Raw genomic sequence first — 17,353 nt, forward strand, 5'->3', positions numbered from 1 at the left:
TTTTTTGTCAGCTATTCACAATGTCATGTTCTCTTGATGGCAAAGGCAAAAAAGCTTTCTCTCTTTGAGCGTGGTCGGATAGTTGAACTGCATAAGCAAGGTCTCTCCTCGCCATTACTGCTGAGGTTGGACACAGTAAGACAGTCTTTTCAAACTTCTTAAAAAGATCCTGAGGGTTATTGAACAAAAAAGCCAATTGGTAGACCCAAAAAAAACTGACTAGCCCTGAGCCAGATCTTACTTACTTATCTTACTTAAGACCTATCTTACTTAATATGTTAGAGTTCCCTTCTATCTCAATACCCTTATGGTGCATCGTTAATGAGTCTCTCGTTGTACGTGGCCGACCATGGTTCGAAACCCTGCCATGGCACATACAGTATTTACTATGATTGTTGTTTTGTTTTTTGAAAAAAATTCTGGCCAGCCCACTGAAAAGCCCAGGTACCAAATGCGACGCCCGCCGCTGGATGGTGTAGACCTGTGCCTTTTATACAGAACCTAGCAAAGCAGGGAACACCAACAACAACAGCAACAAAGCATCCCGAAGTCAGACAATAGCTGTTTGACTTATAAAGTATTTTCAGAGAGTGGTGAGCCTCAGGTGCTAACTTCACACCCCATCTCGGCTTCCTGCTGTTTAGGCGCCATCTGTTATGACTCTGATACTACATCCGAAGCCAGAACATTTCCGGGTTGACTTTGACTCCAGTTATTATTGATAATAGCAGTCAAGAAGAGGAAAAAGGCTGGACTATGTGACTGCGAGAAAGGGCCTATTGATCGGGTCGGGTGGATTTTGACTTCAGTGTCGTGTAAACTGAGAAGCCAGGAAAAGGAAAAGGAAAAGGAATATGCCACATTCAACTGATCGATAATTATATGCGTGACAGTGTCAGCGTCTGGTGTGACGCTTGCAGTACTTATTAGACATTGTCAACTGCTTCAAACTCTCAGGACACCGCAAAAATTGCCTTCATCCCACCGTTCACACAGGGCAGCCAGGAGGAGGAAAAAAGGCAGGAAAATGTCAGCTTGCATTGAGGGATAGATAGTTAGATAAATAGAATTGTGACATCTTGTAGTCGTAGTAGATAAGTTCTCAGCGTGCCCCTCTGTTTTTATGGTACTAACAGCAGCGTCGTTGGCTTAAACGTGGTTGTCGCAATGTTCTCAGGAAATATGAGCTGAGACCTTGTAGGTCAAACCTCAGCTGGCGGTCTTGTGATTTTTGAATAGCGCAAAGGACACTTTGGGTGTCAGGGTGTGGTCTCGCTCACAGTTTTATAAAGGTTACAGACTTCACTTTAAACATAAACCGCTCAAGCCTGTTGGTCTGCCACCTCTGCCAAGGAATATGATTTGTTTGTGTTGAATAGTTTATCACCTTTGCTGACATGGGTTTATTCTTTTACGTGTCTTTGTTCACCTGCAAGTCAGATTACGTGGGTTAATGTCACCAAATGTGCTTTTGAGGTTTGGTGGAAGGGCTTACGCTATTAGTGAGATTGGAGTTGAACAAAAGTTATACAGTGAAGCTATGTCTGCAAATACAGTATGAATCTGTTTTAAAAAGTCAGCAAACTTTTAATTTATTCATTCAGTTCATCCCCTTTATCTTGTTCAGGGTCACGCAGTGAGCTGGAACCTATCCCTGCATGATTTTGGACTGAAGTAAACCCATGCAAGCATGGGGGAAACATGCAAACTCCCGCAAATTGCTGTTGTTAGTTCATTCAATCTATATCTGTCATATGAAGATTTTGTTGACACAAATGACATTACAAGAGCATATTTTAATACTATTGAGAAAGTAATCATATCTATTTATTTATCTGTCCTGTACAGACTGAACTCAAAACTGAAACCCGGAAAATCCAACAAAATATAGAGCTGTGAAGCATTCAAGCATATTCAATAATCAAATTGCATGTTGAGTACGATAAATTTGTACATGTTGGCAAGTCTGCACTAACATTGAAAGCACTCCCTGCCTCTCACGTACCCACTGACGGTTCACCGTAACTCTCCCATGCATTACACTGTACGTAGCTACAGGTATCCTCTTCAGGGAACACTGGATGATCCCAATGTATCATACAGTGAAACCCGTTTATGTCGACGACCTGTTAAGGTGACCAACTCATCAAGTTCTGGTCCGTGTTGTAATTACTAAAAAGTGGCCACTTAAGTTGATGTCGACAACATCAGCGAACAACAAAGAGCAACAATAGCTTTCAACATGACATGCGGAAGACTCGAATGTTATGTCCCGCTTTTATGGCATTCACCATTTGCACATTCATCATCTTGCGTGACAACAATCTCCTTCTCAATACAGATAAGACTAAAGAGATGATCATCGACCCAAGAACAAGGGAAAAGGTGCCGCATAGACCCCTGTTTATTGATGAGACTGAGGTGGAGAGGGTGAAAACCTTCAAGTTCCTTGGCACACACATCAGCAAGGACCTCACCTGGTCTCACAACACCCAACAAATTCTGAAGAAGTCCCAAAGGAGACTGTACTTCCTGAGAAGACTGAGGAAATTTGGCATGTCCACCACAATCCTGAGTTGCTTCTACAGATGCACTATCGAAAGTGTCCTTACCGCCTCCATCACTGTTTGGTACGGTAACTGTACAACACGTGATAGGAAGGCACTCCAGTGGGTGATCAAGACCTCACAGAACATTTTTGGGGCAGCCCTCCCCTCACTGCAAGACATTCATAAATCTAGAGTCCTACGCAGAACACACAACCTCATCAAGGACAGCACACATCCACAACACTCATTATTCACACTCCTACCGTCAGGCAGACGCTACAGGAGTTTGAAGTCCAGGACCACAAGGCTGGCAAACAGCTTTTACCCACAGGCCATCAGGCTTCTCAACGAAGCACTCACACACGCCGCACGCAACACACGCACACACTCATAGCACTTTATTCATTTATTTATTTATTTATTTGTATTAATGTCTCTTCTGTTGTTGTTGCTTAATTTATTGGTATTTATGTTTCTGATGTTCTTATTCATTTTCTTGTGTTTTTCTTTCTTTCTTTTTTGGGAGAATGAACAGAACAAGAATTTCATTGCATAGCAAAACTACCTGTTTTACTGTGCATATGACAATAAAACTCTTGAATCTTGCATCTGTTATGGCAGTAACAACAAATGGGGTAAATTGGATCACCCAGTCTGTGTCAGCACCCATCCATCCATCCATCTTCTATGCCGCTTAACCTCACCCGGGTCGCAACTTTTGCACAAGCATAGGGGTGATTTTGGAGAATATAGTTAGTTGTAGATAGAACAAATTAATTTAACATGGGGAACAGTTTTTGTAATATTGTGCAACCTACTTATGTAATGACTACTACCATATTACTCTCTCAACACCTTTATGGAGGCCTCCTAATCTTGCTCAGCAGCTTCTTCTCTCACTCTGGTACGCACCGGTATATTTCTGTCTGATGAGAACGACCACAGCCAAAAGCAACCTGATACGGCATCACTTGGATTGAATATACTGCTAACTACAAGTAATTCCCCTTGAAAGGATTTTTGTTCTAAGGCTGACTGAAAAGCATGCTGCGATTGCGGCATGCATTAGAAAGGCCTTCTCTGGTTTATGATGACGCTTCTTGTGTTTTGCTGGATATTGTATGTGCACTTTTGATTGGTCGCAATGCATGTCTGCGTTTACGTAGACGAATCTCTATGGTGCAAGTAGGTTTTGAGAGACAGCGCAATGTGATAGATGCCAAGCGATATGTAAGTAGGGGTATCATTTATTGCAGGGTTTCCCATCTTGGGGTTGAGCCCACTCAAGGGGGCAAAAAATAAACCTGATGCGTCACAGGGGAATGACCTACATAAAGCATAGGTTGATATTATAATTCTTTTTCAACATTTTCTTTACAAATATTATATGAAATGATTAATTAATATCCGAAAAATTGCTATTTTTAAAGCTTTAAACAGTGAATCAAATTGATTCTTTCTGTGAATACCACCACGCATCCTCACCGGCACTAATATTATAAAAGGAATCATGGAAAGCACTTTGTTCCTTTGCATGTCGACATTCACACACAAATACTCACTTACATTGTGTGACGCTGATAAAAAAAACAAAAGTTGCACATATGCATGCAGGCCCATTTACATAAATAGCATGAGCCAATAAACACACAGTTATACAAACAACAAAAACACACAGTCAAGCACGTGGCAAGAAGAAGCAGCTGCTGTGTTATATTTAGAATGTTTTGAAAGCTGAGAGTCAGGCACCGGGACTTCCACCTGCAGAAGTACTTACCATGGCAACCCATTGTCGGGATTAAAAACAAAGTAAATCTAAAGAAACAGAGACAGAGAGGGGTTTTGTTTCATCTATGGCACATTTTTTCCATTAAAAAAGTCATCTCCAAAGTTTCCATCTTATGGCTAAATCATCCAAGATACATAAAACACAAGAGAAAACCCTACACAAATTATTTTTCAACTTTAAGTTATTGCTTTATTCACACTAAATATGTAAAACATATTTAGGTTGTGAAGTATGTAACCTAATATTCCAATATCTCATATTTGTGCATGGGCTAAATAGCAGAATGAGGCATAAAATGAAAGATTCATCTACTGTAATGAAAAGTATAAGGAAATGTCAAGACATGTTTGCGATGCAAAGCTATGTGATTCAATTCTGAGTTTAGAGCCGTCTTTGTCCAATGAGCAGAAATGCAGCATGAACCGCCACCTAGTGGACTTACTGAGAAATGACAGCCTGTATTTTTTATTTTTAATATTAGGGTACTTCATAATGTCCACAACAAAAAGTTTGACTTTTCTTACATTCTGTATATTAAACCCTTAAATGTGATAAGGTTTTAAAGTGCATCTGTAATTCTCATTTATGAATTGTAAGTTTTATTTATTTACTGTATTTATTTAGTAGATATTAAGTTTATTGTTGACGGAAGCAAGGTACCTAATTGCTTACTTACTTAGTGTAGCATTAGTCTTGAATTCTTATTCTTAAGGTTAGCTTCTACAATTCAAATGGAACCTCCAAAGTCCAACTCAATCTATTTCATAAAGTTGGTTTATTTCCAAGTTGTTGTAGTTTGAAAACAGGAAATATTGTCATGTAACACCGTAGTATCAGAATGCCACAATCATTAAATGTCTTTATTAACTGTACAGGCAATTTAAGTAACATCCCGAAATGTAACCTCGGTTTGCGTCTGCCCTGGTTAGCGTGTTTTTAACATCCAAAATTTATGCCACATAAGCATCTTTTTAGCAAGCGAAAAAATATGGCAATGGAAAAAAAAGTGGCAACCGGAATGGGAAGTCAGCCTGTCTTTGATGTCATCAAGACTTCACTCAAAAATGTTAACACAAAACATGTTTTTATAGTTGTACAATTCTAAATACACATAAATTCTGAATGGAAGGGATAAATGAACATTTAAGGTTACTTTTACCTTCAATGAAGATGCAATTGTTCCCAAAGACACAACATGGCATCGAGAGCAACCACCACCACCTTTGTTTTCAGTCACATCTAGAATCAAGTCTTCAGTGACCTAAAATGTTCATTTATGCCTTTCATTCATCATTTATATGTATTCATGCAAAAAAAATTCCACATTTAAAACTCTAATAAAAACTAGAGATGCTCCAATCATGGTTTTATGCTTCCGATACCAATCATCCATGTGTGAAATCGGCTGATACCGATACCAATCACATAGATGAAGTGTACTATTAGTTATATCGGGGTCACCAAGGTTTTCCACATGTGGAATTGTGAATTGTGATATGTGATGTATACTGAAGTGAAAAGAATGTTCAAATAAATCAAACCATTACAATTACCGGTACCAGGCATGTCTCGCTACATCGCGGTTCGACACATCGCTCCCTCACTCTATCTCGGTTTTTTGAAAATGAATAAATCACTTCCGTTTTGTGGTTGACTAGCGACTATTATTAGTCAAAAAATATTGAAAGACAATCTATACGTAGTATTCTGGCCAATAGGTGTCAGTAATGTTACATGACATTAGATTAGATCACCTTCACACTGCATGTAGTCAGCTATGGCATGTCTGACACGACATAAGTTCTCCCCTAAGTTCTCCTCCCGTTCCATGTGGAAGTGGTAAGGATTTGGCATCTTACTTTGTACTTTTTCCCCAGTCCGTTTGAAACACTTTAAGTTTAGAATAAGTAAATTGGAGGCTAACTAGTTATCTCGGTAGCTTGCTATGCTAGCAGAGGCCGTCTCTTGTGTCCCTGCAGTGATCCTGTAGCCTGCGCATTTCAGTTGAGCAATGTGTTGTAAACAAAGAATAATAGTCTACAGGGCTCTAATAATGGTAAAAATCATATTTAGAAAGTCATAAACAGGTTTTCTATGCTCTAAGAAAACATTAAATTTATTAGTGTTGAATCCTACTTTACGAAAATTCACTTAACGAGGTCGTGTCTGGAACCAATTAACCACGATAAACGGGGGACGTCTATACACTACATAAGTAATTGTATTCTTCATGTTGTAGGCTACTGACCGATAAGGGTGGGGGGATCAAACCAAATACTGTATATTGTTTTTTGTTGTACTGTTCATATTGTTACATTGTCAATACTGTCACATCTCATATAACTCTCTTCCAACTCAGAGAATAGGTTCTTGGACACAGGAGGACATTGGGGACAGAAAGCCAAAGGATTTGACAAGAGCCAATAGTGATTATTTTTCTGTAGTTACATTTTTTGCACTATTGATTTTATTTTGTTCAAAAGAATCGCTATCAGTATTGGTATTGGCAATACTAGCCCTGCATTTACTTGGTATCGGAACTATATCAACATTTGCAGTTTCGGCCAACCCTGCTGAGCATCAACCCCGTTCCTGTATCACTGTAAGTTCCATTTCTTGTTCTGGAGGTCAAAAATGCACAGCTTTGAGGCCATTTAACACAGGAGGTTCCACTGTAGTTTTAAAGCCTTCTCAGTGAGTCAGCATGCACACAACCAAAGCCTCGACCAATGTTGGTGTAACAGGTAACGTAGGTTTACACTGCCCTGGCATATTAACATGGCTAAAAAAATGTGGGACAGCAGTCACTGATGAATTAGGCCAGCAGGCCAGTGTTTCGTAAGGGTTAGACTGATGCTAAAAAGGCTTCACATTGACCTGAGGCTGAGTACGACCCATCTGCTGCCCTTTGCGACTAAATGGATTACCTGCCGTACCTACAGCACACTTCTCACAACTCTGTGTGTGTGAGTGAGAAAGATGGAGCAGTGGTCATATATCTTAAAGACGGTGACGCAGCACGGTCTGCTTTGTTTCCGTTCAACCAGCTGCTACTGTCTGTATTTTGCACGTTTGACTTTAGCACTGAACCAAAAACAGGGATGTACAACTGGGACAGCTGATAGTGTAAATTATCCAGGCATTTTCACAGCCTTATTTTTTGCATCTGTTTTTGCCTCTGGTCAATGTGACAGAAACTTTATATAATTAGTATTTGCTTTTCAATCCATTTACAGTTGATACGCTCATCATGGGCATACATGTCATATTCATTTTGGTTGGTTGGCTGGATTTATTTGAACAGTTTTTTTCCAGGGTGCAATGATTATACGTACATCTTTTATATGTATAAAAACAAGAATTGGGTGCACAATTTGCTCTGGATTTTTCTCATTTCCACAGGATCAGAATTATAGATATAGGCTCGAAAAAATTATTGCCTCACGGCAAGCCAATCACATGAATGATCAGGCTCCAGACACAACACTCCCATTTGTCCCAGTTTAGGACCAGCACTGCACATCTCCAATGACGGGGTCTTGTGACCCAGGCCAGGAATTGAAGCCGTACCATCTGCACAAAAGGCAGCAGGATGTACCAATTACACCGTTTAATTCGCTGGTAGAGCCACATCTTCATCTACAAATCACTACTAGATCTGCTTCCATCACGTCTACAGTCACACATCACTGACAAACCTACGACTACCAGTTATAGTCTACGCTCACAAGCGTGGTTCCTCCTCTCAGTCCCCAGAGTGAGAACCGAACTGGGAAAAAAGGTCTTTCAGTCCTCTGGCCTCTCACATTGGAATCAGCTCCAAAGTAAGCTGTCTATTAAAGAGCTAGCCTCTCTAAACACTTTTACTTCATGGTTAGAAGGTTTGGACAAAAGCCGTTGTTTTGTTTTATTTAACTCCACGATACAGTGTTTTATTATGAGCAGATGTAAACTGTTTTGTCTGTAGTATGTTTTTAATATGTTAAAGGATTTTTATTGTGCTGCTTGGTCCAGGTTGCTCTTGTAAAAGAGATTTTTAATCTCAGTGAGTTTTTAACCTGGTTAAATAAAGGACAAAAAATTACAACACACGTGATTGCAGCAGCAGTTTTTCCTTTAGCAGCATAAAATAGTTTGTTTGACAACAATCACTGGATTGACCAGTCTTTAATGACCAGGTCATTAAAGATCTAAAAAGATCTTGTAGATAGATTTACAGAAGTTGGACAAGTGCATATCCCAAGATCCTCAATTCAAATGACAAAAGGTTTTTGGATGCGTCACCACTTTGCCAAAATCTGAAAGAAGACCCACAACTTTGATACTGAACATCTACGGCCAGAGGTGGAAGCAAGTCAAGTAAGTTTCAAGTCAAGTCAAGCAAGTCTCAAGTCAAGCAAGTCTCAAGTCAGGTCAAGTAAGTTTCGAGTCAAGTCAAGACAAGACAGGTCGAGTCAAATCCGAAGTCATAGGCTTGAGTCTTTACAATTGAGTCTTTACAATTCAAATCACTGTTTGTCCCCCACATAAAATGCCATGTAACAATCTATCACTGTACATTTGACTAAAACAATGAATGCATTTTGAATTGTTTCATTTTTTAAATAAAATAAGACCCATGTGGTAAGACTTGGTCACAGAAAAACAGTGCTGACAAAGCATTCCGGATTTAGTCAATGCACAGAAGTGTAATCCACACATTTGTTGTTTGTTCTTAAACCTGACTGGATGTTAATAGATGCATTCAGTGAGGCAGATTCAACGAGAAAATATATCGTCTTGTTGGAAATTACACAAAAATGATCAATTTAGTTGAATACTTTGAATGGGAGCACATTTTACTCAACGCATTCACTGAAAATCTCAAGTAGTCCGAGTCGAATCCCGAGTTACTGATGTCAAAGTCCAACTCGAGTTGCAAGTCTTTCATGATATTGTCAAGTTAAGTCCAAAGTCATCAAAATTGTGACTGGAGTCGAAGTCACGTGACTCAAGTCCACACTTCTGTCACGTTAGTGTCATATTATTTTTATAATGTATATAATAAATATAATTTCATGAACATTTGCATATATAAATTTTTATGTCTAATGAAAGATTCAAAATTCAATTTACTTTTTATTCTCTAAAAATCCATCAGTTAGCATAAATAATTGAAGTATGATCAAATTATTCTTAAGAAAATGCAAAACTCCCCTCAGATTTATGTGGGATTAACAACACGATAGAGGAAGTACGCTATATGGACAGAAGAACTGAATTTAGCAGTCAGTCTTGGTTGTCACTGAATTTTCTTAAGTCTTCGTCTTGCCAAGACAGACCGAGAGATGAATGAACTACATCAAAGATTGTGAGTCAGGCCCTCCCTCAGGTACAACATTAGTTGCCTTTGACCATGTTTTTGCCACACACCATACATACGTGCTGTATGTATAGTGTGGTCAGGTCCAAACTTTTTCTACCGAGGGCCACACACAGAAAAATTGAAGGAAGGAGGGGCTACTTTGATGCATTTTGTGCATTAAACATACTAAAACCAATTCAATGTAGGCCAAAATATATGCTACAGGTGACAAAGCAAATGAGTGAAATATCAAATAGTATATTTAATTAATAATGAATGAATGTAATTTTTAGAATGTGTCAGAAGCTGCAGGTTGATACTGGCTTTGGACACCCATGCAGTAGTGGTGTTTAAGAAACATTGCTTATGCCCAGTGACATGCAAGAACATGTAAAGGATTTAAAGTGTACAGTACAGTACATTAGCTTTTAGCTTCTTATTTAGCAGTATAGAGTGTCAAGCTCGGCTCATCGACAGCAAGCAGAATGTTTTCCGTGAGCAACAGATGGCACACTGAGATTAGGGAAATGACCCGCTAAAGGCTTGGCTGAACGTGTGGCTGACGCATGGAACTTGTTTACTTTTGCTACCTATTTATAGTAGGCGGTAAACACAACAAATGAAACGACACTTGAAAGTGACACATCATTTGGCTTTTGTTTGCATTGTTTGTATAGATATTAGACGAATTATAAGGTTGACAAAAGTGGTGATGGCCTTGTCATAATTCAAGTAAAACCAGTTGAGAAATGAAACAATCAGGCATGAATCATTCATGCATAATTGCACTCCTATACATTCATGATGAATGTATAGGAGTTATCTCTGTGTTATCAGATGCATACAGATTAAACAGGAAGAACATGAAGTTGTGATCTTTGGTGCTTTATTAATTCTTGGTAGACGTCCAATGATGGCTCTGTAGGACAGAAGCAGCCTGAGGTGAGATTAAAACAGGGGCCAGTTGGCCACATGTGAGCCAGGTCAGACTTGGAGCTTAGTGGCAGATCAGGGCTAGAGCGTATATAAAGCAGCTCAAACGAATGCTCTGTCACACATCCTGAATTGGTACCTGCCTACTTGTGCACTACAAGTCTTTTGGAAGTCTCCTTTGTTTGTGTCATTTGGATCTTCTGTGCATCAACAGCCATGGTTCTGGAAGAGAATGAGTGCGACTCTGTCTTTGAGCCCCACATCACTGTAAGTACTATAACACAGAGAGCATCGTCACATTATATTTATGTGAAGGAACATACTGACTCGGGTTTCTGCTGTTATGTGGACCAGGAATGCCTTTGTTTTGTCCAGGGACACAATCGACAATCTTTCTCCTATCATCTAAATCATCTATCATCTGTCTATCATCTAAAAGTGTGAAATATTCTCTCTTTATTTAAGGAGGAGCATGTCGACACTCAGTATGGGAAAGTCCACTGCATCATGGCGGGGACACCCAAGGCAAACCGCCCAGTCATCCTGACATATCATGATGTTGGACTGAACCGTATGTATTACCTCCATATGCACATTACTTAACTCCTCAATAGCAACATCATGGAACTACTGTATGTTGTTTACATATTATATCTAATCATGACACAGTTTTTAATCAACAACTACTGAGTTTTGGAAAATGGTTTACATATTTGCATCTAAATTTTAACGAGTGACTGTGGTGCAAATGAATCACTTCGTTTTTGTGCCACTCTACAGACAAATCATGTTTCGAGACTCTGTTCACACATGAGGACATGCAAGAAATTATCAGACATTTCCCCGTTTGTCATGTTGAAGCGCCAGGACAACATGAGGGGGCCAAAACTCTCCCAACAACGTAAGTAGTATTCATTATTATTGTTAGGCTTATTTTTACTGGATAATTACATATCATCATAAATACTGACTTTTGACTTCTCAGGTATTCCTACCCGACCATGGACCAGCTGTCCGAAGTGCTGCCTGCTGTGCTCAAACACTTCGGGTGAGCCAGACCTGATAATCCTCATGTTTTACCATGATAATCTCCAACTAATACCTTAGATCAGGTCCTGACTCTGAATGTGATTAACAGGTTGCACAGTGTGATTGGACTGGGAGTTGGAGCAGGTGCCTACATTTTGGCAAATTTTGCTGTGAGTCCTCAACTTTTCTTTTTCTAACTTAATTTGAGTCTGTAATATCACAATATTGATGTAAAAATAATCTTACAACTACATTATAAAGTACGTGGTATCCATTATGCATTGAAGTCTGTGTAGAGTCTCAGTCATCCAGGTCTTGATGATCCTTAAAGGTTTCATCAGTTCAATCAGTTCAACTCAAGTCTTCTTGTTTGTTGAAGAGCAGTCCAAAATCCAAAAGGTTTCTTCAGATCAGTTTGAGGACAACAATGTACAAATTCTGGATAGTCATTACCGGTGGCGGAGCGCTTTCTAAACAGAGGGGGAGGTTTGCACCATCTCCTATCATCTGCATACAACAATGTCCTGACAAAATATTATCTCATTCCACAGGAAGAGTGGCCACTAATGAGCAGGGGAACAACCTATTACTATACAATATCAGCCACGCCAGGCAACAAAATCAACAACTCTACTGTGTCCATCCCCAAGGGGTATAGAGCCATAGATAGGGAAACTCCACACCTAAAATTTTTTTAAAAAGCATTATGTATTAAAGGTAGGACAAGCGGTATAGAAAATAGATGGATGGATGGATGTATTAAAGGTGAAACATTTTAAACAAATAAGAAGACTCCAGTTGCCTCAATTCAACCTATACAGATGGTGCATTTAAGTTCACCAACAAACAGACCCCTGCTTTAAAAATATTGAAAAATACAATATGACAGATGTTTTTTGTTGCTTTTTATCATTTGTGTGTGGCCTCGACCAGATTTGCCTATAAAGCTGCTAATTGTGTGTCTTGTGTGCATGTCTGTGTTTAGCTGAATCACCCTGACCTGGTAGACGGATTGGTTCTGATCAACATCAACCCCAATGCTGAAGGATTAATAGATGCTGTCGCAAACAAGGTCAGCACTGTGTGTGTGCGGGTTTGTGTGAGAGTCATGACTGGCTGAGCTATGAATAAAGTATATTTAATTGCCTCTGTTACAGATTACTGAATGGACTCACACCCTCCCTGACACAATTATCACTCACTTATTTGGAAAGGTAATTTGCCATGATGAGTTGATGAAATAGTGCTTCAACTAACTTTGCTTTAACTAACTTTGAACTGACTTTAGGATGAGATCCAGTCCAACCATGACCTCATAGCCACATACCGCCACCACATCACCACATCAATGAACCAACACAATGTGGGTCAGTTCTTCCGTGCCTACAACAGTCGCAACGCTCTTGAGGTGGAGAGGCCTGTTGAAGGAGGAAACGTCAACGTCAGGACCCTCAAGTAAGAACCACTATGGGGACTTGTAGTGTAGAGCTATGGATAAAAGTTGTTTAGCAGCTTCAATCTGTGTAATTCACATTAGCAGCATGCATGCATGCAGGTCACAAGTGAGCTGAAGCCTATCCCAGAGTGATGCAGTGTACACCTTGGACTGGTCACCAATCAATTACAGGGAACATACTGTATATACAAACAACCATTCATACTCACATTCACATATATGAATTATTATGAGTCTCCAATTAGCCTAACATGCATGTTTTTGGGATGTGGGAGTAAACCCTCGCAAGGACAGGCAGAACATGCAAAGATGCTAACCTCGACCTGCTTACTACATGTGCCGCTGTGCTACATTATGAGCATTTAGAATTTTCTATACCTCTATACCTCTTGTCCTCATGAGAGTCACAAGTGAGCTGGAGCCTATCCCAGCTGGCTTCAGGCAGGCATTAATGTGTATCTTATTAGAAATGCATATGTATGTTCGTGCATAATTATAACTAATATTAGTAAAATCAAATGAAATAATGGACACAAAACATTTTATAAGTGCAATAACAAACCATATTTTCCTGGCACTAACCAACCTAACTAGGAGGTGTGTACGTGGGAGAACATGCGAACTCTACACAGAGATGCCCAAATGGAGATTTGAACCCTCAATCTCCTGACTGCGAGGCCAACATGCTGACCGCTCGACCCCAGCATTTAGAACTGCTTTTGAAATTCACCAGAAAATTTGTTAGAACAAACTGCAAAAGTTCTAAAGAACAGTCAATATTGTACAAATTAACATTTTGCACAAATTGGACTTATTGTCCGATCACCGTTTATAAAACTGTTCAGTGTATGGTATAACCATAATAGGAACCAAAAACATTCTTTAAAAGTATTCTTTAAAATGTCTGCAGCAGCAGCAAAGTTGGTTAAACACAAAATTTTAGTCAGTGTACACAGTATTGCCAAAAGTATTGGGACATATGGTCATGACACTTCCAAGAACTTAAACTGGAATATTATTAGATTTTTTTAAATGTCTGGGAATACTGGAAACAACTGTGCAATTTTGAAGTGAGATGTCACAATGGCTTACAATCCCCATTGTAGTTCACCCCAAAGGTGTTTGATGCGGTTGTGTGCTCCGCACCATACTCATCTTCATCATGCTGCAACACAATCTGTTGGAAACATGCATCATGCTGGAAAGATGCAGTGGGAGTAAGCGATCTAGCCCTTCCTCTGTTTGATTACTTAACAGACACGGAGGCGTGGCTCATTGCTTTCCATATGTTAAAGCAGAACTTAAACATGGAGGCACATTGTTGCAGGAAAGAACCACTCACAATATCTATCTAGAGTATCTACAGTAAATCTTCCTTTGTGTCAGATGCTCCACTTTGCTGGTTGTTGGAGACAGTTCTCCAGCTGTGGAGGTCGTGGTTGACTGCAATTCCAAGCTCAACCCAACCAAGGCCACACTGCTCAAGGTAACGATGAACACTGAACAAGTAGGCCCTTGTTGTTAAATACTGTCTTGTAACGTAACTCTTACGCTTTGATCCACTAGATGGCTGACTGTGGAGGACTTCCTCAAGTGGCTCAGGTATGCTAGTATGTTTAATAGTCACTGCAGTGGCTCTCCACTGTAAATTCATGTTAAATGTGTGCATATTTTGTCCCTTAACAGCCAGCCAAAGTGATTGAAGCCTTGAAATATTTCATCCAAGGCCTGGGATACTGTATGTCACAACAATTTACAATTTACATAACTTTAATTCATCAATATAACTTCCCTTGAAATACACTAATGAAACATTTTCTAACCATAGTGTCCAGTGCAAGTATGACCAGGCTCCGGTCACGGACGACCTCCAGCTCCAGCATCTCGTCCGTGGAGGGCCCTCGGAGCCGCGCGCACACCAATGAACTGCAACGTGGCCGCATTCACTCACACGGCGCAGAGGAGAAGCGTGGACGCTCCCACACTGATGTCTCCATGGAGAGCATCTCCAACAGTAACATGGACCGCATGATTTCAAAGTCCACTGAAGTGGCATGCTAGAGCACACACAAGCACACTACACGTATCTCATTGAAGTTAAATGATACCTCACACCTGTTTTTACCGAGCTCCACCCTCTCTCCACCTGCCACGCCCTTTTATCTGCACTCAAAAGGTCACAGCCATAGCTAACCCACAATGCAGTTTCTCTCATTCTCTGCAACTGATTGCAGACGATTTATTTACTGATCAATGACAAAAACAACTCAAATATGGTCTTAGTTTATGCAACAATTAGCTGTACGACTATATGAGTAAAATAAACATGCAAAAATATATTTTTCATGACTTCTTTGCACTTTTATCAGGAGGTTATTCATAGAAATGTATATGTTTTATGTAGCATGAAAAATGTTTGATCTGTAGAGTCATAAAATGATACGACATTTCAATAAATAATCATGAAAACGAACTTCATAGTGTGTTTCTTTTTTGTACCACTAGATGGTGGTCTGCACTCTTGTATTTCATCCCCACAGTTCATGGAAAGCATCGGCTGAACGCACCATCCAGCTGGCACAGCTTCACAGTTGTTTTTAATAATGGCTTATAGTCTTATCTTAAGCTTAGTTCTTACCCAGATGGGCTGCATTAAATAAAATAATGTATAAAAAAATGTATTCCTGTTTGTCATCATCCCTGCACAGTTCCTAACATAAAAGTTATTAGGACAATTTTGTGTTGTTGCAACAGTTCATTGTGGTGGTAGTAATTTGCAGACAAATACCAGGAAACATACATATACCACGAAATTAGGGTCACCGTATGGTTTATGTGTATGTGTGTCTGCGTGAATGAATGTACTCTATGCGCAGAAACAAGTGATGCTGTGTGTGTAGACCTGTGGGTTGATGAAAATTAATGAATTAATGATACAAAGCGTTAAAAATCACATTTATTTAATTTTTTTTCCAGATGTGGGTGGGTTGCATCTTGATTACAACGCGTCCTGTTTGTATTACGATGCTGTGATGAATAATGTATGAGAGGAATCTCCTATGAATTTATTAACATGAGACATCCACTGTGGCAATCCTTAAGGGCCCTATAAGATCTTTAGTTGTGTGCTGTTGTATTGTGCTTGGGTGTAAAAGGCAAACCCAGTCATTGGGGCCCTCCACACATGTACTGCACTGACAACAGGTTTTTAAAAACAATGTATTTTAATTTCTATTTTTACAAAAGATGAGTATCTAATTTAGGCCACTTTTTTCCGGCTTTTGAAATCTGTTCCTTATCTGTCAGCTCAAGTTGCTAATTACATAACAAGTGAATCATCTCAACGCTTTTACTGTAATTGATAAAAACATTAAGACACATTTAGCATGGTTTAGTACTTTAATACTCACATCTGTGTGCTGTGTCACTCTCAGCTTCACCCTTAAAATTACTGGATTCTTCTTGGCTGTGCTGCTGCCAAGAGCAACTGGCAGTTTATCTTCGGTTGTTTTGATTTTTTAAATGTTTGTTTTCTTCTCACCTTCTCCTCCACTCCGCTGGGGTCCGTATCAGTTTTCTCCAAACCACGCCAACAATTTTGTTTCTCTCCCGTCTTCCGGAATTAATCTGCACATGCGCAGTAACATATAACATGTCCAGTTCATCAGAAGGGAGGGGGATAAGAGAGGGGGAGCAGTAGAAGCGCTCATGATAGATTACGCATTTTGATGTAGTTTTAAGCACGTGAATTAAGACTAAAACAGTAATATGTACGTTCAGTTGAAGAAAGAAAAATCAATAATCAGTTTTTAAAAGACGTTTGGGGGGCCTGTGGAAGTCTTGGAGGCCCAGGCACTTGCCTGTGTTTGCCTAATGGTAAATCCGCCCCTGTCCAAAGTGTGTATTCAATTCCTGTGCAGCAGTGTTGCCAACTTGGCGATTTTGCTAGATCTGGTGACATTCCAACCCTCCTTGACGACATATTTTCTCAAAAGCGACTACTGACAAGTCGTTGGGGAGTTTTCTAATACGGTGAAAGCACATTGTTCTGCATTTTGTGTTCTCGCTGAGCAGTCGCGGGTGCTGTTGACAGGTCCGCCCCGCCAAAGGTAGTCACGAGCCATGATGTGGAGCTCTACGCATCGAAAGTGCAGATAAATTTCTATGACATACAGTATATTCACCAGAAGAGTGTGCTACTCACGAACCACATCTGTCACGTTAACGTGAGCCATAGAATTGCGCCAACTGTG

The 17,353-nt window shown here is 39.8% G+C and overlaps 1 protein-coding gene across 1 annotated transcript; it reads left to right on the plus strand.

Moving 5' to 3' along the window:
* The first annotated feature begins 10,719 nt into the window (after positions 1-10,719).
* Positions 10,720-15,573, plus strand: LOC129185598 (protein NDRG1-like). The gene is made up of 12 exons (XM_054782867.1): positions 10,720-10,882; positions 11,081-11,186; positions 11,396-11,516; positions 11,601-11,663; positions 11,754-11,814; positions 12,630-12,716; positions 12,802-12,858; positions 12,933-13,099; positions 14,487-14,586; positions 14,667-14,702; positions 14,787-14,838; positions 14,929-15,573. The coding sequence occupies exons 1-12, from the start codon at positions 10,832-10,834 to the stop codon at positions 15,159-15,161; spliced, it is 1,134 nt and encodes a 377-aa protein (XP_054638842.1). The 5' UTR covers positions 10,720-10,831; the 3' UTR covers positions 15,162-15,573.
* Positions 15,574-17,353: the final 1,780 nt, after the last annotated feature.

The sequence above is a fragment of the Dunckerocampus dactyliophorus genome, chromosome 7 (genome assembly GCF_027744805.1).
Source record: "Dunckerocampus dactyliophorus isolate RoL2022-P2 chromosome 7, RoL_Ddac_1.1, whole genome shotgun sequence".
NCBI classification, from domain to species: domain Eukaryota; kingdom Metazoa; phylum Chordata; class Actinopteri; order Syngnathiformes; family Syngnathidae; genus Dunckerocampus; species Dunckerocampus dactyliophorus.

Excerpts from the sequence above, each read along its gene's own strand:
- LOC129185598 (XM_054782867.1), top strand. The coding sequence starts at position 10,832 with ATGGTTCTGGAAGAGAATGAGTGCGACTCTGTCTTTGAGCCCCACATC. Across the intron at positions 11,187-11,395 it reads TCATGATGTTGGACTGAACC|ACAAATCATGTTTCGAGACT; the intron begins GTATGTATTACC and ends GCCACTCTACAG. Across the intron at positions 12,859-12,932 it reads TCACTCACTTATTTGGAAAG|GATGAGATCCAGTCCAACCA; the intron begins GTAATTTGCCAT and ends AACTGACTTTAG.